Genomic DNA, 19,265 nt, shown 5'->3' with positions numbered 1-19,265 from the left:
TATAAATTATTTATGTATATATATGTATATATATATATTTTATATGTATAGATAGTATATATATATGTATATATATGTATATATATGTGATGTATCTATCTATATGTATATATAGTATTACATATGTATATATATGTATTATCTATGTATATATGTATACATATGTATCTTATTATTATATATACTCTATATATATATATATACATCTCCATATGATTATATGTAAAATATAAAAAGGTAGACCTTTGGGAACATTATGAACCATAAAATTAGAGTAAAGTAATGCAATTTGCTTAGGTTGCATAAAGTTGTTGTATCACATTCATAAAATAGCTTGACAATAAGCTGGATTGGATTTACTTAACTGAAAGGAGATATGATTATATTTTCCAATGTTTTGACCAGTAAAACACACACACACACACACACACACACACACACACACACACACACACACACAAATGCTCGTGCACCAAAGCATGTGCACGTATATGCATATACACAGACGTACATACACACATACTGATTTTTTTGCATGTTGAATGGGAACCTGATTTTACCTACTCAATATGGTAAAAACACTTTCATGGTAAATGAGGAAACCATAAGCCTGTGAATTTTTATTTTTCACATTTCATAAATATTATGTAATTGTTGGAGTCAATCTCAATACAACTCACTAACACAAAAACAAAACAAGTAACGAAAAAAATTAAAATTAGCAATCCTTAACATTTAGCTGTGAAGAACAAAGAAAAATAAGTAAGATGTTGCATACATTATTTTTACATTAGACGGATAAAGCAAAATATCATCACATCTACAAAAGAACAGGATTTACTAATAACTAAAACTTTCTAAGCACGAGATACACAAGTCATTTGTTAAACCCTCTGAGGCTAGCTTCCTATACTTGAGAAGATCGCATGCTGTCAGCGGTGAGAAAACATTCCTTCACTCCCATCTGACCATCAAGGTGTCGCCAGAAACTATTGAGTAAAAGTCCATTTCCTTCATATCGTTGTCCATTGGAATTTCAAACACAGTAGAACTCTGCCAAAGAAAACACTTTTATATTAATCATTATTATATACACATACTTGTACAGCTCACCAAATAAATTAGCTGTCACCCTAAAATTACTGAGATGGGATTTTATCTGGTAACAATGCAATACATTCACTTATAATATAGGCCCTCTTAATGAATAAACAATATTAAAAGAGGTCTAAGGAAATTTTATAATTCAATATTTGAAATGAAATGCACACACACACACACACACACACACACACACACACACACACACCACACACAACAAACCACACACAACACACACACACACACAAAATATAAGCATGACATATGTATATATGTGTATGTGTAGAGATAATATATTATATATAGTAAATCTATATATATATTATATTTATTATTATAATTATATGTATATGTATAATCTATATATATGTATATATTATATATGTATATATATATATGCTATCTATATAATATATGTATATATATGTATATTAATATATACATATATATCCATATACATATAGATACCATATGCATACTCTAACATACTAATATACATAGACAGATATACACATATCTACAGCTATACATATACATATATAACATATATTACATTATAAATATATACACATATATAGACATATACATAATACACATACATACATATACACATATATATATATATATATATATATATATATATATGTATGTGTATATGTATGTATGTGTATATATGTATATGTATATATATGAATATGTAATCTATAGTATATATGTATATATGTATATTGGATATATATATATGTAATATATATATATATACATATATATATATATATATTATATATTAAATATATATAATGTATATGTATATATAGATATAATGTATTATATATATATATATGTATGTATGGATGTATATATTATATATATATATATATATATATATATTTATATATATATATATATATATATATTATATATATATGTATGTATATATATATATATATATATTATATATATATATATATATGTATGTATGTATAGACACACACACACGGACAGATACACAGTATACACACACACACAACACACACACACAGATAATCATTGTCTATAAAATATATAGTGCATCTATCTATCTCTCTCTCTCTCTCTCTCTCTCTCTCTCTCTCTTCCTCTCTCTCTCCCTCTCTCCTCTCTCTCTCTCTCTCTCTCTATATATATATATATATATATATATATATACATAAATTAGTTATACATTATATATACACACTTATATATTCCCTATCTATCTAGTTATTTATTTATCTATCTATATAATATATATATATTTATATTATACAAACATATATATATATAGATATAGATTTATATAATAATATATATATATATGGATTATATATATATATAATATATATTTATTTATAAAGAGGTAGAAAGATTGAGAGAGAGAGATAGAGAGAGAGAATATATGAGATATATAGATGATATTTAAATATAGATAGATGGAAGATAGAAGGTTATAGAGAGTAGGGAGATATATCGATTAGAGAGATAGAGAGATTGAGAAGAGAGAGAAATAGAGAGGAGAGAAAGAAGTATAGATAAAAAGAGATAGATATAGAGAAAATATAGATAGATATATATATAAAAGAATAAGAGAGAAGGATAGAGAGAGAGAATAGAGGAAGGATATAGGATGATAGATACATAGATTATTATGAGAGAGAGTATATAGATACAGTAAGATATAAGGTACGATAGAGAGAGAGATGAGATAGATAATTATAGAAATATATAGGGAAGATAAATGAGGAGGGGATGAGATACCGATAGTCGATAGCGACTCTGATAGAGATAAGAGACACAGTCATATGAAGTATAGAGATATATATATATATATATATTATAATATATAGACACACATGTCATGTAGCTATATATATTATTATATATAGATAGATATATATATATAGAATATAAGAGATTATAGATAGAGATACCACATTCATAGAGATATATAGAGAGATAGAGATATAGATAAATATATATATAGATATAGAGAGATAATATTATATATCTATGATGATAATATGAGAGATATCTAATATATCACAACACATGCATATATATATATATATATATATAATATAGACAGATATATATATATATATAATATATATATATAGATGAGATATGAGAATATATATATCTATATACAGTACAAATGTAGGAATATATGTAGTAGGATATATATATAGATATATCTATATATAGTAGATATAAAAAAGAGATATATATATATATATATATATATCTAGTAGATATATATATAGCATATAATATAGATATATATATATATATATACATATATATATATAGTTGATTATAGATATAGATAGTATATATATATAGAATAGATATACATTATAGATATATTATAGTATATAGATATATATAGATATATACATAGATAATTTATATATATAGTAGATATAATAGATATAGTATATATATATATTTATATAGATATATTTAAATATATAGATTTAATATATTATATATATATATCTATGAAGTATATCTGGATATATATATATATATATGAGTTATATCTATATATCTATATATGAAGTATATATGTAGATATATATTATATATAGGCATGATATGATAGAGATATATATATATATATATAGATCTATATATGATACATAGATATACATACATTCATTGGGGCATATGTATACGTTATTATAATATATATTTTTTCTTGGGTTTTTTACATTTATATATATATATATATATAATATAATATATAGATATATATTATCTATATATATATATTTATATATGAATGTATATATATACATATTAATATATATATATATATATCTATATATATATCTATATATAATATATGAATGTGTATATATATATATATATATGAATGTGTATATATATATATATATATATTATATATATATATATATATATGTTTATATATAATATATATATGTAATATTATGTATATGTATATATATATATATATATATACATATATATATACATATATATTTATATATATATGTATATATATGATATATATATGTATTCTATATAATATATATATATATAATATATTAATATATATTATATATATCTATTTATAGATATTATATATATATCTATATATATATATATATATATATATATACTGTATATATCTATATGTATATATACTGTATATATATATACTTATACATATAGATATATATATATAATCTATTATATATATATATATATATATATATATATTATATGTGTATATATATATATATGGTATTATATATATGTATAGTATATGTATATGTATATATATGTATATATATGTATTATATATATGTATATATATGTATATATGGTATATAGGTATATATATATATATATATATATATATATATCTATATATATGTTATATATAATATATATATGGATTATATATATATGTATATATAATACATAATAATAATAGATATAGACTATATCTATATATATATATAGATTATACATAAATATACATGTGTGTACATATACATGTATGTATGTGTATTATATCAATCATCAGCCATTGAGGGTCCGTTGTTGGATGTAGGCCTTCCCAACTGTCTCCATTCCTGAACGACTGGCATCACAGTGTCAAAATTTTCTGAAGGCATCGAGATCGTCACGCCATCTGGTCTTCTGACGGCCACGGTTTCGAGTGTGATGTTTCGGCTGCCAAGTCTGTATGTGTGTGTGTGTGTGTGTGTGTGTGTGTGTGTGTGTGTGTGTGTGTGTGTGTGTGTGTGTGCTGCAAGTTTATATTAGTAGTCTGATTGAATTAGTCTCATATCTTCGTCATCTATCCGGATATTTGTGAGGATTTTGAACAATTCTAAATCGCCTGACCTTATGCAAAGCTTTTTGATAGTAATGAACTCCATGTAGATGTTTAGTGGGGTTAGTGTTCTCTCAGCAATCATGATCATGACAGAAGTTAGCATTCCTCGTACCTTATCATTCATTAACCCCACTGGGTCTCGCGTTAGAAAGTGCCATCTGATCTTCATCAGAATGATTTCATTAGAGTTTTAAGAATAAGTACATTTAGATCATTGTACATGCTGTGAGTACTCACGTGTCCTGGGACCTTCGAATAGGGACAATAAATACTGATTTCATTTATTTCTTAGATAAATGCCTCTTTCATAGATTATCATTTAGGAATCCCAGATGAGAGTAGTACATTTCTCTAACAAGGCCTGAGCATTTTGAAGTATACACCGTTAGACCTGCAGCTTGTCTAGGATATTATTTGCTGCATTGATCAGCGCACTTCTGGCTTCATAAGTGGTGGACCAGATGAACAGCTTCCCGGACTAGATTTTCTGACTCAAAATAGTTCTTTTGAACATATCTTCACGACAAGCACTGGACAACCTTTGCCTCGGGGAGAATGCGGCCCATCTGCTGCTTTGATGCAATTGAGGAGTAAAAGGTTGCTGGCCAGTGATCTCTTTTAGTAGAACATCTCTTTTGGTTTAAGCTGAGATTCTGATTTCATCACATTACTCTTGCAGTCACCATTTTCGATTGGCTTGTCTTAACATCCTCTTTGTAAGATTGATTTTACTAGTTCATCACTGAATGGGGTTCTGATTTAGGCACATCTAATATATCTATCTATCTATAATATATAGAATAGATTGCTGGCATAAGTAGATTTTATATGTATAGATAGATAGATATAGAGAGAGATAGAGATAGTAGCTAGATAGAGAAGAGGGAAAGGGGTGTATAGAAAGATAGATAAAGAGATATAGAGACACTCAGCAAGCGCCGCAGGCGATGATTGGATCAGGTTCAGCCAGCATTACACGCATGCCGTGCGCGGATGTGAGCCGGCACGCGGAGGGCGGGGGGGAGAAGATGGAAAGAGAGGAGGGAGAGAGGAAGCGCACCCCCAAAGGCCCGGGGGGAGGGAGAGAAGGAGAGAGAGAGAGAGAGAGAGAGAGAGGAGAGAGAGAGAGTAGAGAGAGAGAGAGAGAGAGAGAGAGGGAGAAGACAGAGACAGAGAGAGAGATACAGAGAGAGAGAGAGACAACATAGAGTGAGATGAGAGAGAGAGAGAGAAGAAGAGAGAGAGGAGATGGATACACCGAGAGATAGAGACACCACCATCAGAGAGAGAGACACATAGATAGAGGAGAGAGAGAAGAGAGAGAGAGAGAGAGAGAGAGAGAGAGAGGAGACCGAGAGACAGGGAGAATACAGAGCGACACAGAGAGAGAGACCGAGACTAGAGAGAGACAGAGATACAGAGAGAGACAGACAGAGAGATAGAGAGATGAATGATAGAGAGAGAAGACATAGAAAGATAGAGAAGATTTATAGAAGATAGAAGATAGAGTAGTATAGTAAGATATAGACTAATAGAGATAAGATAGATGATGAGATATAGAGATATAGGATATATACACACACACACACCACTACACACACACACACTATAGATAAGATGAAGATAGACACACACACACACACACAACACCCACACACCAGAGATCATACATAACACACACACATATCGATACGAAGACACACAACACATATACACTCACACACACACACGACAACACAAACACACACCGAATATATATATAATATTCGATATATAGTATAATATATATATATATAATATATATAATATTAGTCACACCTATAAGAGATGACGGGATAGATATATACATAGACATATACACACACACACACACACACCCCACACACACACACACACACCCACACACACCCACACACACACAGTATATAGATATAGATATTACATATATATAATATATAATACATATATATATATATATATATATATAACTAATATAGATATATATATAGGGCCGCGGGGGCCCGATGGTTAGAGCGGCGGATCTCAAACTGTACGACGGGCAATATGAGTTCGAGGGTTGAGTCACCGAACCGCCGCGTTGTTTCCCTTGGGCAGGAACTTTCACCCGATTTGCTGCCTAGCCACTGGAGTGGCCAAGCAGCTCAAGTCAGTGCGGGTAAATAGAGAAGGTGACTCAAAAAAAAAAAACACCGGGCGGGAGGCATGGCAAACCACCGCTCTAAATTGCTAAGAAAAAAATCAGGAAGCCCATGATCCTCAAGCCGCGGTGGGCGAATGGTTTAATAGAGCGTCGGACTCAAGACTGTCACGACGGAAAACTGAATTGAGGGGTAGAGTACGAGCGGACGCGTTGTCACTTGGGCAATGAACTTCACTGATTGCATACCTAAGCCAACTGGGGGCCAACGTCAGCCCAAGTCAAGTGCTGGTCCCAAGCACGGATAAATATAGAGAATAATTACTAAAAACGTACCACCGGCACTCTCCGTGGAAGGAACTGGGGACCTACCACGTACTCACTCCAAGAGCATACAACCTGTCACCACTACAATTAAGTTATCATGTGTGACCACGGCGGTCAGACATGAACCTACGTAAAAGAAGAAGATATATATATGATATATACATAGATGATATATATATATATATAGATAATTATATATAGACACACACACACACACACACACACACACACACACACACACACACACACACAAACACACACACACACACACATATATATATAATATATATATCTATATATATATATATATATCTATATATACAATATATATAATATATATAACATAATATATAATATATATATTCAAGCGATATATAAATATACATATCTGTATGTATATATGTATTTTATATATATGATATGCACATATATATACATGTAGGTATATGTATATATACTGGACAAGGTATGAATGAGAATGAATATCCTCACAATACAAGAGGATGTATTTGAAGTTTCGAATGCTCTTCGTTAGAAAATACATGATTTCATGTATTTCTGACGAAGACGCGCATTCCCCCCCCCCCCCTAAGCCCGGTTCAAATACATCTCTTGTTATTGTGCGGATTATTCTAATCATACCTGTTTACAGTTTGTCAATATGACATACGGTTCATGTATATATACATTACATATAATACATATTCTTCTTCTCAAGTGCCTTGGTACTTTCAGGGCCTTGCGATCATGGTTTCCATCCTGTTCTGTCTGTTGACAACTTAAACGTTTTAGTATTCGTTACTGGACATTCAACCATGATGTTCTTGGCCAATTTACAGGCAGGGGTTGACATTTTCCTTCTGACCCAAGTAATTTAAGGAGTCACCATTTCCCTTCTCTTAAGTTCTCCACCTAACCTAAGTTAGATGTTGACTTCTGAGTGTTGCGATTCGCTTTGAAGCAGTACAGATATTTGTCCCTGCTTTCAGCCAGAAAACTTTCCCGGGTAACCCTGGGCTGAGGGCAGCAAACAAACTAAACCCGCTGGATGCTAAACCAGGATGTCTATGGTCTCCGGGGTAAAAAACATGTGAGGCCAACAGCCGACCTTGGATGCCCGAGGAAAGGAAACAGTATCTAGGTTTGATTTATCCTAGAATTATTTAAATCTCGCTTATATATGCGCGCGTGTTCACTGCGCTCGCTGAAACAGTTCACGCGCACTCGCTGATTTAAATAATCTAGATAAAAATATATCATTATAAAATATAATGGAGGGTGGGGTGGGTGTGTGTGTATTTAGTTTATGGGGTGGGTGTGTGTGTGTGTGGGTGTGTGTGTGTGTGTGTTGTGTGGTGTGTGTTGTGTGTGGGTGTGTGTGTGTTTGCATATATACAGGCTGAATACAAGAAATCCTTCTTGATAAGTTAAGTTATACACTGGCTCAAACAGGACAGAAAAGAAAAATAATATAGCAAAATAAATAGTATAAAATTTGTTAGGAAACAATATTATCATTGTAATAAGCCTAAAAAAGTTATATACTCTGAAATAATTGAAAAACATACATTAAGAATACAGGCACAAGTAATAGCAAATGATACTATTGCCACAGGATTGCCTGGGGAAAATGTACTTTCTCAGCTCCATATCAGTACATACAGGAAAATATGTCATATGTATATAAAAAATAGTCATATTGCAGGAGAGAACCTAAATAAAACTTGCATGATTTTAGGTTTGCCTTTGAAATCCCTTGTAAATAAAACCTTGGTGACAGTAGCTAAGATTTATAGAGCTGCTGGATTAATCTTCAGTGACGTTTGAGCATCATCTCACCTTGTAGATTGTGGTGGTTTGGACGGAAGGGACTTGACGACAGGTTCTCTCTCCGAGGCGTCTGCGTTATGATCTTTAAATCATATCTTCAGGTTCTCGCGCGCTCTGACTCTTCTGATCTGGGTTTTGTCTCAACACTGGGACCATATTCTAAAAACAAAAAAAAAAAAAAAAAAAAAAAAAAAAAAAAAATGAATCAATACATAACTGAATAATGATTTTAAAAAAAAAGGGGAAAGGAAGATAAAAAAATTCTTTTTGATTTTTTTTCCCCCCTGCTAAAAATGAAAACAAAAAAAAAATACTCTAAAAAAATTGAGACAAATCAATTAATATAAGGGCCAAAAAAAATGTCTACAAAAAACTGAATTGGAGATGAGGATGATGGGAGAAATAGAAAAAATTTGCATTGAGATTTACATCACATTTTAAAAAAATTTTTCTACAGGGAATTTCTTTTTTTTTTAAATGAAGATACTTTATATAAACACCTGCGCTGTGTATATGCATTATTATGCACCCCTTATTTTTTTTTAAATTCGTAATGACTTTTAAGCTTACATTAAGCACAAAAAGCAAAATTTGATGATTGGGGATTCTTCTTGTGCTGTGAATGGATAAATTTTTTGCTATTTCTTTTTTTTTTTTTTTGTTACACACTACATAAATTTGATCAACTTTCCCATTTGCCGATTTGAAAATATTATTCTGCCATCCTACTAACCCCGTTTTCTAGTTTATAATTTTTTACACAAAAATGGCTGCACAAGGCTGAGTCACCAAAGGGAGTAAAATATTAGTCCTATCTTCTCACCTGTTTATATTTTTCAGTAATTTTCAGAAAGTTTTTTTGGATTTATATTGCTATTAGTTTTTCATTAACATCATAATAATCAAAATTCCCATAGTACTAACCATGTATTGTTTAATAGCATAAAAAAATATCCAAAAAGTCAAGGTTTGGGTAATAGGTGCAGCCCTTATGCCTATTAAACCCCCCTGGATGTGGCCCAAAAATAGGATTAGGCTTATGTGAACACCATCTGAAAATGTGTGGCTAGAAATACCGGGCATATCAACACTCGTGTTGGTAACAAACTGCGCCCCCCTTTTGAAATATTTTTTCTTTTTTTGCATAATGTTTTTGACTTTTTTCCCCTTTTCCAATGTCTATATTTTCATGTGTTTTGTTTTTTATCCGAAGGTAACACCATTTTCCTTGCCAGACTTAGTATTATCTCCTTGTGTCCATAACAACTGCATTAGAAATAACAATAAGAACATTTTTTTTTTTCTTTTTTTTTTTTATATCTATTTTCTGTAATAAAACCTATCTGCTGGTCTGACAGGCGGGAAACCTGAAACCTGAACGGGCACTCTTTTATAACAGTACATTGCCCTTGTTATTGCTGGAAATAATGAAAAAGGGCCCCTTTCCAACCCCAAAATGGGCCTCATCACCCTGAAAAGGGTTTGGGTACATTAAAGGCAAATTACCCCCCATCCCCCGCCTTCGGCAAAAGCTCACAATAATAAAAAAAAAGTGGAATGAATATCTCCTGACCATTCCCCTGACACTTACCACTAACTTATATTGTATCTAAGAAATTTCCTTATATAAAAAAACACTCTCAAAAAAATTTCGGGGGAATGAAAATTTTCGCAGGAAAATATTTTTAAGGAATTAAAATGATTGGAAGGATGATATACTGTCCTCCCTTTTGATATCACAAAAAAGGAATGAAGGTTATAGCTCTCCCCTCTGCTTGTTTCTGTTTGTGTCTGTCTGCTTCTTCTAATGACTCTGTGCCTGTATTTGTGTGCTTTATTTGCTTACCTTCCACAAATTTCAGAAAAAGTTGGATGTTTTGGGGGTAAACTCCGGGGAGAGGTTGGGTACTTGGGTCTTCTGTACCACCACTGCTGTTAACCTCACTGGGACTTCAATAAACATTCACAATCTCTTTTTTCTTTTGGGTTAGCCTTGTTCTGTTCAGTCCCCTAAAAAAAATCACAGTGCACAGTAATTTTCCTTTAAAAATGGACTTATGAAAGAAAAACTGCAGGTTTTTTTTTTTAATAAAAAACATCAATGTTCTATATCATGGTGTGCAACCTTTTTAAGAAAACCCCACTAAGACAAACAAAAAATATCTAATTCAGAAGAAAATGCTTTGGCAGGACTTTAAACCTTTTTATTCCTGAGCAAATGAAGACCCCCCTAGCCCAAGAGTTCAGATCCCAACTTTTACAGGGGTTTAAATTATGGGAGAAACTGTGTAACTGATTCTATTTAAAAAAAATTCCAAAAATATCTCATGATCGATACAAAAGTTTTTAAGAGTTAGGTTTAATTTTTAGGCCCCTTTCCCGGGGGCCTCATTATGGTTTGGCATTTTTCTTGAGTATCAGCTGTTTAAAACCTCTGAGGTCATGTAACCAAGATTGTTCTTCTATTACATTTTTAAAAAGGATCTTTCCGTACCTTCGGGTTTTGAAATTCAGCAAAAGAAAACTTTTTGGAAAAAAAGCGGATATTTTCTCTAAGATTGACCAAGTCTTCAATGTTCAGTAGTTTTTTTAGCTCCCAACTGTTTCCCCACGGGAAAAAAAGGGGATAAAAATGTATTAATTTTCAAGGTTTCCTTATACAAAAAATGGCACTTTTCGTTAATTTTTAAACCCTTTTTCCCCGGGGATCCTCTTTTAAGATCCTTTCTTTGCTAAAAATAAAGGTAAACGAACATATATTTCTTAGTAAAAAATAATAAATATACAAAAATTAATCATCTTCACTGTCCCTTTCCTTGCAAAAAAACTGTATCATACTCACCGTTTCGAGGGGGTTTTTTGCAAACCCAAATTCTTCAATTGGGAAACGCTTGGTCTTTTCATGAACTGGGACTAAAGGGAAAAACATTTTCTTCAGCTGGCAGTTATTGCATTCAATTTTCCCCTCAGAAAGGGGTACTGTCAAAAGGCGATAGAGTAAAAAACTCATTGCATTTCATATGTATTTGGGGGAAATGATACTTTAAACAAATGGCTCATATTTAAAAAAAAATTAAAGGGAGTTTTTTCCTTCACTGAACCCTGAATCATGAAAGATTTATAATTATTAAACAATATGTACATGCCCTACCCCCTGTCGTTTCTTACCAAATTTTTTTTACACATAATGGGTTTCCTTGTTTAATCCTTTTCCCACGGGGGACTTCCCATGCGCAAGCCCTCTCTCCCGGGTTGTATTCTGGGGCCCCGGGCCCCACTGCCCCGGGGGTCATTCTCACCCTAGCTGCGCGACCCGCCCTGCCCAAAACCAGCATCCCCTTTCCTTTTTCTTTTCGTAATACTAAGACCCATGTTGTATTTGCAGTATTTTTTCTAAGGGCTCCATCTGCCTATTTTCTGATAAATCAAAACTGTAGGGGGATTTTCTTATTATTAGATTCTATAGTTGATCATTAATCACTCTTAGTCTGAATAAAAAAACAGTTGTGGTATCATGGATTGAAACCCCTATGTTCGTTGTTTTTCTTTTTCATTTTTTTTTAAGTTGTTTTATAAATTAAACTTTAGTTTCAACAGTTTTTTTATATCCTTCCCTATAATAAAAAAATAATAATAATAAAAAAAAAAATAATAAAAAAAATAAACAAAAAACATTCGGTATCGAGAAAACTACATAATATCTCTGGCCCAAATTTTCGATTCCAATAATTTTTTAAAATAAAAAAATAGATTTCATAATTGTAACAAAAAAAATATGGCATGGCCATACGCCCCCAGAATCGGGACATGCGCACCCTGGCATGTATGTACATGCCCCTGGCAGTATCCAGCCCGCCATGGCATTACGTACATGCCACCCGTCGCAATGGGTTGTCACCATGACCAATTACAAATACTGCCGTCTCGCCTATTAACACTTTTTTCCCTTTATTTTTCAATTTTTTTACATTTTTTTATTTTTTTCTAATATTTAAAACTTAAGTTAATAATGTCTTGATAAAAATAACACCCTCAAAAATTTATAATTTATTAAAAATACCCTTTTCTTGCCAATTCAAGGAAAAGGGGAAATTAGGGAAAATCCAAGGTCTACTAATTGATGTCTTTTAGCAAAAAAACGCTAGTACCATTATTGCAGAACTTTTCCAAAACAATTAAAATAGGGAGAGGGTGGGGTTAAAAAAACCCTGACACACAGCAATCATAACATATATACTTATTATAAAAGGTTTGTGGTTGTGGTATTGTGGGTTTTGTGTGTAGTTTTTTGTGTGTTTGGTGTGTGGTTTTGGGTGTGTGTGTGTTTTGGGGGGTGTGTGTTGTGTGTGTGTTGTGTGTGGTGTGTGGTTGGTGGTTTTGTGTGTGTTTTTGTGTGTGTGTGTGTTGTGGTGTGTGTTGTTGGGTTTTGTTGGGGTGTGTGTGTGTGTGTGGTTTTTGTGTGTTTGGTGTGTTACTTTATTTTTGTGGGTTTTTGTTTTTTTTTTTTGTGTGGGGTTTTGTATTTTTTGTGTGTGGTTTTTTGTGTGAGTGTATGTGGTATGTTTATAAGTGTGTGTGGTTTGGTGTGTGGTTTGTGTGTGTGGGGTTTTGTGGGTGGTTTTTTGTGTGTTTTTTATGTGTTTGGTTTTGGGGTGGTGTGGTTTTGTGTTGCTTGTGTGTATTTGTGCAGTGTCTGTATTGTATGTGTTTTATTATATTTTGTGTGTGTGGTTGTATTTTTTTTGTTGGTTGGTGTGTGGGTTTTGTGTGTGTGTGGTTTTGTTGTGTGTGGTTTTGTGTTTGTGTGTGTGTTGGGGTGTGTGGTGTGTGTGGTGGTGGGGTGGTTGTGTGTGTGTGTGGGTTTGGGGTGGTGGGTGTGTGTGTGTGGGGTGTGTGTGTGTTGTGGGTGGTGTGGTTTTTTGTGTGTGGTGTGTGGTGTGTGTGGTGGTGTGTGTGTGTGGTTGTGGGGTGTGGTGTGTGTGTGTGTGGGGTGGTGTGTGGGTGTTGTGTGGTGTGGGTTTTGTGGTGTGTGTGGTTGTGTGGTGTGGGTGGTTTTGGGGTGTGTGTGGGGTTGTGTGGTGTTGTGGGGGTGTTGTGTGTGTTTTGTGTGTTTTGTGTGTGTGTGTTTTGTGTGTGTGTGTGTGTGTGTGTGTGTGTGTGTGTGGGTGGTTTTGGGGTGTGTGTGTGGTGTGTGTGGGGGTGTGTGTTGTGTGTGTGTTTGGGTGTTGTGTGTGTGGGTGGGTGTGTGTGGGTGGGTGTGGTGTGTTGTTGTGTGTGTTTGGTTTTTCTGTGCATGCATGTTGCGGCATTACATATATAATATATATTAATAATATATATATAATATATATATATTATAATAATATTTTAAAAATTTCACGCACACATGCATGCACAACAAACCCCCCAAAACCCACACACACACACACCCCACACACACACACACACACACACACACACACACACACACACACCACACACACACACACACACAACAACCACACACACCCCACCACACACACACACCCCCCAAAAAACACACACCCCACCCACAACACAACACAAAAAACACAACAAAACACACACACACACACACACAAACACACACACACACACACACCCCAAAACACCACCACCCCCACACCCCACCAAAAAAACCCCCCACACACACAACACACACACACACACCAACCCACACCACACACCACACCAACACCACAAACCCCCCACAAACCCCACACACACAACCCACCACACCCACACACACACACACACACACCAAAAAACAAACAACACACAACCCACACACACACAAAACCCCCCACAAACCACACACACACACCCCCAAACCACACACACAAAACCCACACACACAAAAAACCACACACCAAAACACACACACAAAACCACCACACCAACCCCCCAAAAAAATACACAACACACAAAATCAACAAAAAAACACTACACATCAGACACTGCACATACATCACACAACCCCAAACAAAAAACCACACCACACACAACCAAACACTAAAAAACCCACACAAAACCACACCACAAACCACACCAAAACCAACACATAACCACACCCTTATACATCATATCACCAAAACCTACACCAAAAAACCAAACCAAAAAAATACAAAACCCACACAAAAAAAACACAAACCACAAAAAATAATACACAAAACCCAAACCACAAAACCACACACACACCCCAACACAAAAAACCAACACACCACACCCACAACACACAAAATCCCACAAAACCCACACACACACACACACACACACCACACACACACACACCCACAACACACACACACACACACACACACACACCCACACACAAAAACTACACACAAAATCCACCATACCAAAACCCACACTCCCATTTATAATAATAAAATTGTTATGATTGCTGTGTGTCATGGTATTTTTAACCACATCCCTCTGCCTTATTTTTAATTGTTTTCGAAAAGTCTTGCACATAGATGGTACTAGCAGTTTTTTGCCTAAAAGACATCAATTATAGCCCTTTGTGCCCCTTACCAAATTTCCCCTTTCCTTAATTTGGGCAAAAAAAGGGTTTTTTTTAAAAAATTATAAATTTTTTGATGGTGTTTTTTTTTATCATAGACATTATTATTACTATAATTTTTAAATATTAAAAAAACAATATAAAGAAATGTAAAAAATATTGTAAATAAAGGGAAAAGTGTTAATGGGCGAGAAGGCAGTACTTTTTGGGGTCTTGGTGACTTAACCCTTGCCGACGGGTGCAGGGTCGTACTCCATGGCATGGCTGGACTACTGCCGGGTGGCATGTACTACATCCATGGTCGCATGTCCCGTTTCTGGGGCATGTAGGGCCATGCCATGTTTTTTTGTTAAAATTTATACAATCTTTTTTTATTTTAAAAAATTATTTTGGAAATCGACACTTGGGCCAAGATTTTAGTTTTTATTTCGTACCGATAGTTTTTTGGTTTTTTTTTTTTATTATTTGTTTTTTTATTATTATTATTTTTTTTATCTATAGGGAAGTAAAATAAAAACCCGTTAAAACAAAAGTTTAATTTAAAAAACAACTTAAAAAAATGCAAAAAAAAATACAAAAAACATACGGTTTCAACCCCATAACCCCACACTGCTTATTTTTTTCAGAAAAGGGTGATTAATGCAACTATAGAATCTAATAATAAGAAAAATCCCCTACAGTTTTGTTTTATCGAAAATATGGCAGATGGAGACCTTAAAAATAATACTGAAAATAAAACATGGTTCTTATATTACAAGAAAAGGAAGGGTGCTGGTATGGGCAGGGCGGCCCCGCGCATGCTAGGGTGACGTTTGAGCCCCCGCGGGGGGGCCCGGGGTCCCCCATAAATCAACCCGGGAGGGGGGGGCTTGCGCTCGGGAAATCACCCGGGGGCAAAATTAATACAATTAACCATCTATGTGTAAAAAAAATTTGGGAAAAGTAACTGCGGGGGTATGGCATGTACATTTGTTTACTTAATTAAAAATCATTTCATGATTTAGGATGTTCATGAAGGAAAAAACCCATATTTCTTTTTAATAAGAGCCATTAGATTTTAAAATATCATTCCCTTTAAAAACATATGAATTGCAATGATTTTTTTTTCCTACTCCCCTTTTTACATGTACCTCTTTCTGTAGGCTGGGAAAACTTAATGTCAATAACTGCCCTGAAGAAAGTTTTTTTCCTTCTCCCCATTCATGAAAAAACCCCGCTGTTTTTCCCCAAACTGAAAACTTGATGATTGCAAAAAACCCACTCGAACGGGGATATGAAAAACATTTTCCTTTTCAAGGAATGGGACAGTGAAGATGATTAATTTTTGTATTATTTATTATTTTTCTTTCTAAGAAATATATTATCTTTACCTTGATTTTTAGCAATGTAAAAGGTCTTAAAAAAGGGCCCGGGAAAGGTTAAAAGTTATCAAAATGCCATTTTTTCTACTAGGAAAACCCCTGAATTTAAATTTAAAACATTTTTATCCCCCCTTTTTTCCCGTGGGAATCAGTTTGGGGAGCTAAAAAAACTACGAAAATTGAAGACTTGGTCATATCTTATGATGAAAAAATCACGTTTATTTCCAAAGTTTGCTTTTGCTCGAATTTCAACCTGAAGGTACTTAAAAGACTTCCTTTTAAAAATGTATAGTATAGAAAAACTTGGTTACTGCCTCAAGTGTTTTAAAACAGCCTGATACTCAAAAACTGCCATCCATATAGGCCCCGGAAAGGGGCCTAAAAAATTACCTAACTCTTAAGAAATTTTGTATCTGATCTGAATTTTTTCTGGGAATTTTTTTAAATAGAATCAGTTACACGTTACTCCTATAATGTAATCCCATGTAAAAATTGTGGCTAGAAACCTTGGTCTAGGGAAGTCTCTCATTTTCAGGAAAAAAGGTTTAATGTCCTGCAAAGCATTTGCTTCTGATTTTAATATTTTTAGTTTTTTCATTTGTGGGATTGTCTTAAAAAGGTTGCACACCCAGATATAGAACATTGATGTTTTTATTTAAAGAAAAACCTGCATTTTTTTTTTCAAAGTCCCTTCCTAAGGAAAATTACTTTGCATCTGTGATTTTTTCTAGGTACTGAACGAACAAAGGGTAAATCCAAAAGAAAAGAGGAAATTTTGAATTGTTTTACTTGAAATCCTTCAGTGAGGATTTTTACAGAGTGGGGGTACAGAAGACCCAAGTACCCCCACCTCCCCAGGAGTTTTACCTCAAACTCCAACTTTCTGAAAAAGTGGAAAGGGAAGCAATGAAACCTACAAAATACAGCACAGAGTCAATGACAGAAGCAGACAGACCCAACGAAAAACAAGGGGACTATAATCCTTACATTCCTTTTTTGTATATCAAGGGAGGGCAGGGATATCACTCCCTTTCCCTATCATTTAACTTTCCCTTTAAAAATTTTCCCCGAATATTTGCTTCCCCAGATTGTTTTTTTAGATGTGCTTTTTTATATATAAATGAAATTTCTTTGTACAATACAGTTAGTGGGAAATGTCAGGGAATGGCGGAGATATTCATTCCACTTTTTTTTTACGTACTTGTGACATTTTGCCCGAAGGCCGGCTGATGGAGTAAATTTGCCTTGAAATGTACCAACCCCTTTCAGGGTGTGGGCCATTTGGGGTTTGGAGGGGTTTTTTCATTATTTTCCCGAAAAACCAAATTGAATGTACTGTCTATAAAAGAAAATGCCCTTCCAGGTTTCAGGTTCCTGCCTGTCATGACCCGCATATAGGTTGTATTACGAAAATATGTAGAAAAAAACAAGAATAAAAAAATGTTTCTTATTGTTATTTCAATCAGTTATTATGGACTACATAGGAATAATACTAGTCGTGCAAGGAAAAAAGTGTGTTACCTTCTGGGTAAAACAAAACACATGCAAAAATAGCATTGGAAAGTGGCAAAAAAACTCAAAGCACTTATGCAGAAAAAAGAAAAAAATATTGCAAAGGGGAGGCATGCAGTCTTGTTACCAACACAGTTTTCGCTATCCCGGTATACTACCCCCATTATCGAGTGGTTGTTCACATAAGCCTAATCCCATATTGTGGGCCACATCCGCGGGGTTAAAAGGCTATAATGACTCAAACCCTTTTCCCGCCTTGACTTTTTGGGATATTTTTTTAGTGCTTAAAATAATACTATTGTTGTAATGGAAATTTTATTATTATTGATGTTAATGAAATACTATAGCAATATAATATCCAAAAGAAACCTTTTTGAAAATTACTGAAAAATATAAACGTGAGATAGATAGGACTAATATTTGACTCCCTTGGTGCTCAGCCTGTGCACCCTTTATGTGTAAAAAATTATAAACTAAAAAACTGGATATTGTTGGATGGCTAGAATAAATATTTTTTAAAACGGCAAATGGTACAAGTTTATCAAA

General features: G+C 33.5%; 1 protein-coding gene across 1 annotated transcript in view; it reads right to left on the bottom strand.

Annotated features, from left to right (window-relative positions):
• Positions 1 to 605: 605 nt before the first annotated feature.
• The window catches only part of LOC119596481 (tubulin-specific chaperone E-like), a 28,731-nt gene continuing 10,071 nt past the window's right edge, over positions 606 to 19,265 (bottom strand). Inside the window, exon 6 of the mRNA XM_037945751.1 lies at positions 606 to 1,053. Within this exon, the coding sequence (XP_037801679.1) occupies positions 955 to 1,053 (99 nt within the window). The 3' untranslated portion in view covers positions 606 to 954. The remainder of the gene's footprint in view (positions 1,054 to 19,265) is intronic.

The sequence above is a fragment of the Penaeus monodon genome, chromosome 38, assembly GCF_015228065.2.
Source record: "Penaeus monodon isolate SGIC_2016 chromosome 38, NSTDA_Pmon_1, whole genome shotgun sequence".
Classification (NCBI taxonomy): Eukaryota; Metazoa; Arthropoda; class Malacostraca; order Decapoda; family Penaeidae; genus Penaeus; species Penaeus monodon.
Note: the sequence above shows the minus strand (reverse complement) of the source record. Positions and strands in the feature narration are given on the sequence as shown.